Consider the following 12,417-nt stretch of genomic DNA (forward strand, 5'->3'; position numbering starts at 1 on the left):
GGTCATAAATATTCAATTTGGATCGTTAGATTCGATTATGGAAATTTAGGGCTTGACCTATTTGCCAGTTGTAATCGTCGATATCGTTTAATAGTTGGTTTGAAGGTAAATTATGATATAATATATGTTATTTAAGCAAGATACTAATCAAAATAAGTACTATACTTATATAAAATAATATCTAATTTTATACATAAATAATTTCTATTTTATTATTATCAATATTTGTATAACTTTTATTGGTTATCCACGGAACATTAATATACATTGCAATTATTTACATATCAAAATGATTAAAAAAAATTAAAATGTTAGTCAAAATTTTTATAATTTAACTCTAAAAATGGAAAGTACGACAATTAATTGTGCACGGAGAAATATACAGACAAATATAAAATGCACCATTAAATTCAAGAATTCCCTTTAAAATCTTTTTTTGGGAGTTACAAATTGAAACAAAACAACTCCACTTTAATAGAGCTTTTGTTAAAAAAACAAAAAAACAAATAGGCTTAAGAAGAACAAAAAAATACTAAAAGAGAACAAAAGAAAATGGTTAGCAGCAACTAGCTAAAACTTTTCTTTTTTTTCTAGCTCTCACACTAATGGTCTCTTCTCTTCATCTGCAATATTTTCTGATGATATGTTCATCTCTTTTCGATGACTTCGTCTAGTTGCATTATCCGACTTCACTGCTCGTTGAGGAGGTTTACTGTCAGGCAAGAGGCGCGAAACAATTCCCATGGATATTAACAGCAATCCGGAGAAATGTTGTTCGGTTAGTGGCTTAGTAAAGATCAAGTATGACAACAACAATGTCACTGCCTTTCTTGCTGTTGTTACCTGTTATAGGAATCAATATGTAAACGTCTTTCGTCTTGAAAACTGAATCAGAGAAACGAACAACAAGACGAATGCAACGTCAGGAGGATTAGATGACTAAAAAGATTTACCATAGCAGTAGCAGCAGCCCCAAAGATAGCAAGGAGTGATAAAACTGAAATTTGACCGATGAATGTGGCCATTGCTTCGAATACCAAGACCCCATAAACATATGGATGCTGCAAGTTACACAGCAGAATGGTGACTGTAATTTAACTTCATAGCAGCCAGACGAAAAGAATTTCATCGAGCTCTACATATGTCAGCATTCATTACTAAATCTGTGGATATATAATAGAATGAACGTAAATAACTAAAGATGAATGTAGAGCACACTGTGATAATGGTTACTCATTATGTTTCACATTATGTTGCTCGGACTTTCAATAAATGTTGTTGCACCCGTGTCGGATAGTCCAAAAATGCACTATTTTTGGAGTATCCAACACGCACCCATAGATATTTTTGAAGAGTCTAGGCAACATAGGCTCTGAATGCACAAATCTGACAAGATCAAATAAGATTGCAAGAAAAAGAAACTGTATGCTGGATCAAGGAATAGCAATGCCTGATTCAAACCATTCGAGACGAATGTATTCTCTCAACTCTTTATTCTCCGTATCTCAGGACAAAAAAAATAAAAACAAGTGAACTGGTAAAATATAAAAAGAATTAGAGGGGGATTTCTTTGTTAACCTCGGAACATGATTTCCATGCAACCAAGAGTTCTCCTGTTAGTATCATGGGAAGAAGTAGAACAGGAGCCCCGACGACTGTCGAGCAGAATAGCATCTCCATCTGATAAAATTAGCGCGACAATCAAATTATCAAAGTTATTTCTTGACATACACATGAGCTTTAATCAGTCATGTGGCAAATCATAATCACAATACCTGAGAAGTATCAGGATTCAGTGTAAAAATCGCTTCCTGCAGATTACCGAGAAAAGAGTCCATTACCAGAGCACCAGATATCATAATGACACCTATGATACTGAAATTCGGAGAAGTATTGGCATCCGCTAACGTGAAAAATATCAGGCCCCCAACGAAAAGCACAGCTGAGACATATTCTTGAACCGGGTATTTTCTCCTCAAGCTAGGCATAAAGGCGCCCACTACCATTACCGGTAGTACCTACACTCCAAAAATGAATGTAGAAGATTTAGACCAATGTCCAGATGGATTGGCTAGTACCATCACCACTTTTACCAATATATTTTCGTAATGTCAAGTGTAATGATTAAGTTTTCGGTGTACCTTAGTGGATTTGAACATTATTTGTGCTGGATAGTTTAGATAAGCCAAGGAGCCCTTTGTTAGTCCATGAGAACACATGAGTACAACAGAGAGCTTTACATATATTTTCCATGGGTTCACCATTTGCTTTGTGGTGAAACCTTGTATACGTATGAGAAATAGATACACAAAACCTTGTACAAAGGTAAAATACCACCCATAGCTGAAACCATGATTGAGAAAGAAGTGTCACAAATAACTTTTATGTAGATATATAAAAATATCAAGGTGAAAAAAGTAATTAAAATTTTGAAGGAGGACAGTAGCCTACCTGAATCCCAGTCGATTGTATACATACTCCTGCAAATAGAAATAAATAAAATTAAAGCATTTACTTTGCAACGTGGAATTTGATAAAAAAATAAAGAACAAAATTAGAGGAAGCCTGGTGCACTAAGCTGCCGTTATGTACAGGGTTCCGAGGAAGGGCTAGACCACAAGGATATATTGCATGCAGCCTTACCGTGCAGTTTTTCAAGAGGTTGTTTCCACAGCTCGAATTCGTGACCTCACAGGTACATCCACTATACAAGAACAACTACACCTCACCCCAACTAGTCGGGGACTGTCCATTTTGCTTTATATAGACCCATTCCACCACAATATCCAATAATTTGAGGTTCTATAAAACTAGAAGCTCTCTACATTTCCTAGTGACATACAAATCACTAGATAGACTACACGACTCCTAGCAACACTCAGCCTAATGTAAACATCACAGTATTAGAACTAGGCCTTAACTTTAACTAGTCTTCGTCATCTATATACATTTTTTAGCTTCTGTTCTGTTCTATCTTTTTAATACTTATGAAGTTAAGTAAATCATATCCACATACATAAAAATGACATCAGCGGAGTGCCAATCCTTGGGGTTTATTAGTAAAGTCTCAACTCCTTGGTAATCAAAGCCCAAAGATCTATAAGTTAGCACATGCTTGACTAGACAAGCAAACGGTGGATTAATGCAATTGTCCCTTTCTTTAGGCCCCCATTCAAATTTTGTCCCTATTTTAAAAGTTGTGCAAATATAGCCCTTAGGAAATTACCCTTCCAGAAAAGGTTAAGACTCGAGTGTGATGTTCGCACATATATCTCAACCTTACCGACAAACAGTTGATTGTCGTCTAACTTTTGCTCTAATTGTATCTTTAGACCATGGGGTCATTTACTAATCAGCTCTCCCAAAAGGGTACAACTGGTGAAAGTTTTCACAAACACACAACGACCCCGCATCGACTTAATCTCTCCCGCATTTTTATTTGTATATGTCCCTCGAACAGAAGGAAAACAATAATTATGGGACAAAATTCAAGGTCAATGTAACAGTAATCCAATGATGAAAAACACTTCTAAGAAACTTCCTACAAGAATATATACTGAATAATTATGGGACAAAATTCAAGGTCAATGTAACAGTAATCCAATGATGAAAAACACTTCTAAGAAACTTCCTACAAGAATATATACTTCATTTCAGTTTGCTTGTCTTATTTTCGTTTTAAGTCTGTTCAAAAAAGAATGTCATTCTAACTTGAACAGTTGCATGTTTTAAGACCACAAAATTCAAAAAAAAAATTAATTAAACTCCATCAAGTCAAATCATACAAACAAATTGAAACGAAGAGAGTACTATAAATGCAAAACAACAGAGTATTGAAACAGGGAAAAAGAAAAGGAAAAGCATGAAACAGACCTCACATAAGCCATTAACAAGATAACCAAAGAAGAATCCAGAAGAGCAAATGAGGAATTGTTGCCATTTTGGTTTATCTGTTAGTGAAATCCCAAACAAAAACCTTGCTTGATCATCATTCTTCATCTCCTACCTCTTCCCTCAAACCCCTTTTACTCTAACAAACAAAATGATCAAAAAAATTGAAACTTTAAGGAACTCAAGAAAAAATTTCAGCCCCTCAAACTCAACAAGCTAAAAAAGCTTTGAAAGATTGCAACTTTAAGTTATTCAAGAAAAACAATCAACATCCCATCAAACCCCTCAAACTCTACAACCTAAAAAAGTTAAAAAGATTGCAACTTTAAGGAATTCAAGAAAAAAAAAATCAAAACCCCATCAAACCCCTCAAACTCTAACAACCTTTAAAAGTTAAAAAGATTGCAACTTTAAGCAATTCAAAGAAAAAAAAATCAACACACCATCAAACCCCTAAAACACTATCAAGCTAAAAAGTACTAAAAAAGATTTCAACTTTAAGAAAATCAAGAAAAAAAATCAACAGCCCAATAGCTGCATGGTCTCTTCTTGAGTGAAAAAGTAAGAAAAAGGGCAAATGCAACACCAACAAAAGAATGAAAAGTTTCAAGAGAAGTATCAAATTTTTTGCTCAAGTCACTCAATTTTCTCTTTCCTTTACTTGAAAATTGAAATCCCTATTTTTCTCTGCTTTAAATGGAATTAAATCCTAGTTAATAACACCCTTAAAGAACCCCAAAAAAGAAAAAAGGCCTTGAAAAAAGGAGGAAATATGGAATGAAATATTATTGAAACAAAGTTTACGTGAGCTATATTTGAAGCATTACTAGATTTTCATATTAAATTGTTACTATATATTATAGTGTTCACATTCTATATTTTTATTGTAGAAATAGTCAATAATGGTTTTTCATTTTGTTTTAGTATGGTTAATAATTTGTTTCATTCTTTGTCCTTTTGGTAGTATTTTGTTACGACTTTTTCATTTTGTTATTTTTTAAAAAATTGTTTTAATTAATGTTTTCACGAGTTGAGGGTTTGTTAGAAACAACTTTGATAAGGTGTGCAGGTATATATTTAGTTTTAAATTACATTGATATATTATTGTAATATTTTTTCTACATTTTCTTAAAATAATTTAATGATGAAATTTTGAATTTTTTATTACAATAACTAATAATGTCTCGTTTACAAATAATTGTATTTCGTTAGTTATATGAATTTTTATAACTTTTATTGGTTACAGTTTTGTGTTAATTAATTACTAATTTGCTTTAATTCTCAATCTTTATATAAATTTGACACGAACAATATAAACAAGTCAAGAAATAAATTGAATTCTAATAACATAGATTTATTTGAAGTAAATTGAAAATAAATATATGAATCAACATTAAATTAAATTTCTTATGTTAGTACTTTGAATTTAGTCATTTTTATTTTTAATTTTTGTATATTCTTTAATGACTTTATTCCATAAACTTAATTATTACTATCATATATTAATTTTAAAATTATTTATTGAAACTCATACTTGGAACTTGTTCAATTTTATCAGCAGAATTTTGTATGTCCCTTTTTGGGGTCTAGGGAGCAATCTCCGTAACTTCAGGGGCCATATTTTATCTTTTTAACTCTTTGGTTTTTTCCGATTTATAGTATGTCACAATATTCACAGTTATCCTCTAAGAAATTATGTGATAAATTTTAAATAATTTTTGACGCCGATACATCGATTAGATTCACGTCGTGATTTTATGTATAAAATATATCGTTGTATCATTAGATTTTTTTTATATTAATCTAGAGTAAATTAGAAAACAATCGAAAAGATTCTGATAATATATAAAAATGATTCATTAGTATATTTCAGGAATACTGATTATATCTTCCTTACTCGACAAACTTTTGTGTGTATACATATAATATAGTTCTACACAATAATATTATGTAAGAGTAAATTGCAAGTTATAATAAAAATAAAGATATTAGAATAAATGAAGGTAGGGTTAGGGATATGATTCTTGATTTTGCCAATTGCCACTATCTGAAGCTTAAAAGAGCCAAAAAGTCATTTTCTTATTATGTAATTTAAGTATCTAACAAATATTAGAGACATTTATAGCAAAAAGGAAAGGTAACACTTCTTTTTTACGTCTACAATTTGCATTTAGTTATTTTACCTTGTCTTTTTTTTAAAAAAAAAAATTATCAATGAAAACCAAATACAAAGAAAGGTCAAATACACTTTCCTCCCTTTAACTTTTCACTTGGTGACTAAAAATCCACCTTACACTTTAAATTGTACTTGTTACCTCCTTCAAATGTATATAAATTAATAATAAAATGGTAAATCATTTGATAATAGATTCAAAAATACTTTTATTCAAGGTACGATTCTCCATGCTGAATAAACTTATTAAAAAAAATACTCAACACAAAGATTGGGAAGAAAGTGAGTGAGGTACATTATATTTTCCACTTAAAATTTATGTATATATAAATCACTCAACATCACAAAATATACAAAATAATAAGTGTAATAGCGCTAATTGATCCACCTATAACTAGGAAAGGGTATGGATGGAGTTGGGGAGAGCGTAAGTAGGAGCACGTCATAGTTCAATTTTATTGTCTCGAAAAAGAGAAGTACCTATACTTAGCTTTTCGGGAATTTTCCAAACGAACAAAATCTTACCATTCTTATAGTACCACTATATTCAACTTATGTATTCCCTGACTTGTGAGTTAACAAGAAGCTACTCTTTCCGTTTTATTTAATTTTGACATCACACAAATCATTTCAATGAAAGACAAATCATTTCATTGCTAACAATAGTAATAAACTAGAATTTGTCATAACTTGATCTAGAAATGGAGTACAAACCAAAGTTCTCTTCTAATTCAAACATTTCACTATCCATCTTTCTCCAAGGAAGAGAAAAAAAGGAATGAGATCAACACTAACAACTCCAATTCAAAAAAAAAAAAAAAGCCATTTCAACAAGGTGGTCTTAATCATTCTAGCTTAGCCCATATTATTATTCTTCTGCTAGCAACAGAATGACAAAAACAACCTTGAGAATTGAACATAATCTTGTTTTCCCCCCCTAAACTCCCTGTTAACTATGCTAATGGCCTATGTTATTATTACCACACACTCTTGCACTCTGCTAGCTCAACATGACATCAACTAACACTTCATTCATCAAAGATCCAAAGATTTCAACTTCCAATTCCAATATCACTTCTTGTTTCTCTAACTCTGTGTTCTTCCATTCGCCTCGGTTTTCAATGGCTCTAATGTAAGCCATCCTGTTCTCTTGCACCTTCCAATCTAACAGTACATCAATTGGTTTTCCATTGACCCATTCTAATGCTGATTCCAATAGCTTGTTCTTGAACTCATCATCACCATTGAGAATCCTTTCCTTGAAGAAATCAAAGAGTAGCTTCTCTGTTTTGAATTTTAAGCTATAAGATGGCATTGAGGCTTTCAATTCTTGAACCATGTCTAGTACTTGTCTTTCAACTGTCTGTTTGTCCTCTTCAGTTTCTGATGAATTGTTGAGAGGGGATTCACTCTCTGATTCTGAGGACGCGATTCGTTTATCTAAGTTCAGTGGCTCTAGCTCAGTCAGACACTCGAATCGTTTGATCTTCTTCATGAGCTTCTTGGTAGTAGTTCCTGATACATGTATATCAATAATGTTTAATGATAAAACTGGCTGACACTGACTACATTTTGCGAAGCAAATAAAAGATCCCAAAATCACAATGCGGATTGATTAGTAATTTACCTTCAACACGAGATAATCTATGTTGAAAGGGTGAAGAGACCTCATCTTCATCATCAAATGGACAATCCAATGTAGATACTGGACTAAACTGTTCTTTCTCTTCATTTGGCCAAGGTTTCTGTAAAATTAACAAGGAATATTAAGAAATGTTTGAGGATTAGCTCCAAGATTAGAAAAGTAAAAAAAAAAAGACTTTTTTGATTTGTGTATAATTAGAGAAAGAAACAAAGGGGGCTACACAGATCCAGCATGTCTCTAATGTACTAAGGATTATGTTCAGTTGCTCTCAATCAGTATGGCCCCTACCTTAGGTAGAGTATCAATAATAAAACTTACTAATAAATGTTGGTGTCAAATGTCAATATACTACTTTAGACACTTGAATTTATTTGTTATATCCACTTCAATGGGACTCTCTTATCAGTGGGACAAAAAATTCAATTTCAAATCATAAATTAAAAGAAAACTATAAAATATATGACTTAAGTTAGCCTGTATGAACATATTGCAATGTACTTCCACACATTTATATTGCGAGTAGAAACTACTAGATTCAGATGAACGTATCATCAGCCTTGTATAGAAGAATGGAACTAGCCAAAAGAAAATCAAGTTATTGATTTTTCTTCTAAAAAAGTATATATTACCTTTTACAATTTCACTTTGTCACAAAATCTTTATAAAATCACGTTAGATATTTTATTTGTCTTAAAGAAGCTATACTAGTACTTATATATTACCTTAAATTAGATTAGAATTGTGATATATTCATTTAAGAATTTCCCAATCTCCTAGAGTAATTTCTTGAAATGTGAGGAAATAAATATAGGAAAGATATGGTCAAGTTTTATTATGGATGTTTCTACCGTAAGCAATTGGACACTAACTCCTAGTCAACTTTACTACTAGACAAAGTATGTGATTTATGTCTACCCATATTGAAAATTTGAAATTATATTTTTTTTAAAAAGGGTAGCATTTTATTTATTTTGACTTGAGTCACTAACTAATTGACTAGCTTATATAGAAAAACAACTTATATTCTAAGGAAACATATAAGTACAACTAATTTTGAACTACCAAGGTCCCAGCAATAAAACAATTGGAAAATATAATTGTTCCCACATGGTAATAAATATTATAATATTACAATGTCTAAACAATAAAACTATCACCTTTCTCTTCCCTTTCTATGTTTAAATGATTTATGCAAGTTATTTAAAACAAATACCCTACGCACGACCGACACAAGTACAATGTGATGGATATCAATCTTCTCATAACTTTAGCTTGCCACAAATAATAAAAAGAAATCATAATGTTATGGTGCACAATAATTGATGATATTTATATACACAAAAAAATCTATTTTTTTTCTTTTAAAAAAGTTAAAAAGATTTGATTAAATCACTCGAATTGTAATATAAAAAACTTAATTTTTTAATAATTATGTCTTTTATTCATTCGATAAATTACCTCATATTATTATATTTTTATGACAGTTAGTGATAACATCCTACTTCACAACAAGAAATTGTGTTAGTGTTATTTTGTTAGAAGGTCGTAAATAAAGGGATTAGAGCTTTCATATATTAATATAATGAAAATTTAAAAGACCGTTCGGCCGAATAAAAATTATTATTGAACATAGCTATTAAATTATAAGTTTTTCTTTGTAATGTTTCTTTATCTCACTTGAAATTTGTATCGAAATTGCACATGTATACGGTAACTATTCTCATGATTCTTTATATGAAAATTTAAAACTTATTTTTAAGTTTCTCCGAAAACAATTTCTTTCTCACAAGTCACATATAAGTAGTAAACATACACTCTATCTTTTGTAAGACTTTGTTATAAAATTATTCTAAATATGTTATTATTATATGGTAAAATTATTTTATATTATAACTGAATTAACTAGGAACAACAAGTTTGGAATAAGAAAATGACATTTCATATTTGGTTTAATACTATCAACGAGTTGCTATCTACAACAATTGTGAGGGTCAAAAGAGAGGGTCCCGGGTATTTTAGGAAATAAGAAAATATCCGGTGCTAATCTGCTATCTCGACTACCACAATAATAATGCTAGTCTAACATTTCTGACCGTAGATTCCGCTGTGGACAAACACATAGCGGGATCTACGCCGTTGGATCACCCGACTGTAACTTAGATGTCAGAATCGAGAAGCATGTGATAAAACCCAAAAAAATACCGCGCACGTGTACTCCTCACATTTACCACCTATTTTTGCTCCTTCCTTATCGCTGTGAAAAATTCATTTCTCTAGAAAATTTTCATTTTTTTATATGTATTACAAATATTATTTCAAATTTCTTACACGTTTTTAAAAAAATTATATTTCAAAAATTTGAATTTACTTGCTTTAAGTATACCTAGAGAATCGAAAATTTATTTAATAGTACTATATTTAAGTTGAACAAAGTAAGTATACCTATAATAATTACCTATGTTTGGCTCTCACTTAAACCTTTTTACACTATTTTAATCCAAATATCATATTCAAAAATTTAAACCAATTTTAGCGCTACAATTAGATTACAAACTCAAAACCTAAGCAAAAATTAGTATAGTAACAATCTTGCTGCAATGTGATTACGAACTTTTACAAATTTAAAACCTAACAAAAACTAGTATAGCAATAGTCGTTCTCGATTGCTAAAGACAAAAAGGCACTAGTCAATAACATAGCTAAAATATCTTTATCGTCGCTACTATATTACAGGTTTTCATTGGTTCTAAGGGTGTTCACAAAGTTGTAGGTGTACTAATATAAACTAAGATTTGACTTATAATTATAATGTAATTTTTTGTTCAAGAGTACTCAATTAGACACTTTAATATCACTAGTAAAATGTTTGCGTTTAACTATGACTAGTAATTTCATTAGATTTTGCTATAGAAGAAGAGGTAAAATCTCTAACACTAGAAACTACTGTTTAACCAAAACGCACTGTACAAGTGCATTACTTGATGATTTATTAAATCGATACTCTAAACGATAATGATATCATCAAAAGAGAAGTAATTTTTATAATCAAATAATAAGTTATATAAGTTTAAGTATAGTAAAATCAAAAATAAAAAATGTTTGAGGTAAAAAAAGAAAAAAAAGAAACTAACCTTTGTGTTTGGAGAGTTGGTAGTGCTACCGTGACTGCTTACTGTAGAATTTGATGAATCATCTCCGGTAGTTGCGCCAACTTTTTTGCTGCAAATCACATTTTCTGTCCCGAATTTCTTCGAAGCCACGGCGTCGTTTACAGTTTCCGACGAGTTAACCTCCGAATTGCCGCTTGATGTTTGCAGTGAATTATCAGTTGAAGCAGTGAAATCACTATCTGAAGACCAGGTGTTACTGTTACATTTACTCTTACTCACAGTCGTTGTTGAGCTATTTGAATCTCCGGTGATTTTGCCAATAACAACCGGAGAAAGTACCGGCGATTTTAACTCCTCTTTATCTAACCTGTTGAATGCCGTCCACCAGTAGATCTCCTTATGGTCGCCTCTCTTCCAGAAGCTTCGTTTCAGCTTCCGCGAAATACTCCTCGGAAGAATTGTCCTCATCATCGGCTTCTTCTTCTTCAACGTCGATGAAGACCTCGCTCCGGCGAACGGGAGGTGTTTCACGGCGTTAATCACTGCCACGGAAGCTTTCTGAAATGCAGAAACCTTCGCCGACGGCGGCGATTGTTTTGACCGGAGTATTGGTTTAGTTTTATACGGCGGCGGAGGAAGTGCTGGTTGATACTTGTTCTTCAAGTCGATTTCGAGAAGAAATCGAACAGTAGTGCAGCATTGCCGGCGAGGATATGATCGGAAACCGCTTGATGAGCAGGAACTCAAATCATCCAACAGGTAATCTTTCAGCATTAATGTTTTCGGCAATGGTTTCATCAATTTCGAATCCATAATCCAAAAAAACAGTTTGAAAATTTCAAATTCGAAACAAAACTGCTTAAAGTAAATAACAGTAGACTCAGATTATGAGAATGCCAAAGAGCATTTAATTAGTGGCTAATTTTAGTACAGACGGAGAAAACTCATACACAGAAAAAAAAGCTGCTACTATTTTTGCAGCTTTAACTGATTGGTAACAGAGCAAAATAGTGAATGAAATTTAAGAAGGGGACCAATGGGTGGTGAAATAGATAGGCAACTTCTTCAGTTACTAATTTGAAGATCTCAAGAAAATTAGTATTACTGGCAAAATAAGAAGAAGAAGAAATGGAAGTTGTTGTAGAAGTAGAAGAAGAAGCATGGATGCTTCTTGTAGAGATTTTTTGAATCTCAAGTTTGATTAAATTAATGAGTTTGAATTTTGTTTAATTAAATGGAATTAGCTGGTGATTTGATTACAAATCTCAGCTTGTTAAGACTTGGAACTGACTATTAGTTGACCTTGTTAGATTAAAATAATACTCTCCCTGTCCTACTAACATTTTTCGAGAGTCGAATAATTTGAGTTTGAAAGTAAACTTATCGCATGAAATTTTAATATTCATTGAAATAAAATGTATATATCAGTAACTTTGTAAAAAAATATTAAAGACGTATGAAATTTACGATAGAAAATAGATATATATTTGAATCTCAAAAATTGAAAAAAAATATAGAGATAAAATTAAAACAAAGAGCGTGTGATTTGTTTCTTCCACGCGCTGACACTCAGTTATCATGCGCGTGCAGCGACTATT

General features: G+C 31.7%; 2 protein-coding genes across 2 annotated transcripts; both read right to left on the reverse strand.

The window, feature by feature from the left end:
* Nucleotides 1-380: 380 nt before the first annotated feature.
* Nucleotides 381-4,708, reverse strand: LOC107027113 (UDP-galactose/UDP-glucose transporter 4-like). Its single transcript, XM_015228289.2, has 7 exons — nucleotides 3,874-4,708; nucleotides 2,452-2,480; nucleotides 2,142-2,343; nucleotides 1,776-2,018; nucleotides 1,579-1,680; nucleotides 954-1,061; nucleotides 381-843 (listed from the first exon to the last, which is right to left on the reverse strand). Exons 1-7 carry the CDS (start codon nucleotides 3,997-3,999, stop codon nucleotides 598-600), a joined length of 1,056 nt encoding a protein of 351 aa, XP_015083775.1. The 5' UTR covers nucleotides 4,000-4,708; the 3' UTR covers nucleotides 381-597.
* A 2,019-nt stretch (nucleotides 4,709-6,727) lies between these two features.
* Nucleotides 6,728-12,184, reverse strand: LOC107027225. Its single transcript, XM_015228405.2, has 3 exons — nucleotides 10,841-12,184; nucleotides 7,692-7,809; nucleotides 6,728-7,579 (listed from the first exon to the last, which is right to left on the reverse strand). Exons 1-3 carry the CDS (start codon nucleotides 11,630-11,632, stop codon nucleotides 7,065-7,067), a joined length of 1,425 nt encoding a protein of 474 aa, XP_015083891.1. The 5' UTR covers nucleotides 11,633-12,184; the 3' UTR covers nucleotides 6,728-7,064.
* Nucleotides 12,185-12,417: the final 233 nt, after the last annotated feature.

This window comes from Solanum pennellii, chromosome 8 (assembly GCF_001406875.1).
Source record: "Solanum pennellii chromosome 8, SPENNV200".
NCBI classification, from domain to species: domain Eukaryota; kingdom Viridiplantae; phylum Streptophyta; class Magnoliopsida; order Solanales; family Solanaceae; genus Solanum; species Solanum pennellii.

What these genes read in the sequence shown, in the direction of transcription:
- LOC107027113 (XM_015228289.2), bottom strand. Translation starts at nt 3,999, where the DNA reads ATGAAGAATGATGATCAAGCAAGGTTTTTGTTTGGGATTTCACTAACA. An exon ending in TACAATCGACTGGGATTCAG is followed by an intron (nt 2,344 to 2,451) that starts GTAGGCTACTGT and finishes TCATGGTTTCAG; the next exon opens with CTATGGGTGGTATTTTACCT. An exon ending in CATGGAAATCATGTTCCGAG is followed by an intron (nt 1,062 to 1,578) that starts GTTAACAAAGAA and finishes TGTAACTTGCAG; the next exon opens with CATCCATATGTTTATGGGGT.
- LOC107027225 (XM_015228405.2), bottom strand. Translation starts at nt 11,632, where the DNA reads ATGGATTCGAAATTGATGAAACCATTGCCGAAAACATTAATGCTGAAA. An exon ending in CCAACTCTCCAAACACAAAG is followed by an intron (nt 7,810 to 10,840) that starts GTTAGTTTCTTT and finishes TTAATTTTACAG; the next exon opens with AAACCTTGGCCAAATGAAGA. An exon ending in TAGATTATCTCGTGTTGAAG is followed by an intron (nt 7,580 to 7,691) that starts GTAAATTACTAA and finishes TACATGTATCAG; the next exon opens with GAACTACTACCAAGAAGCTC.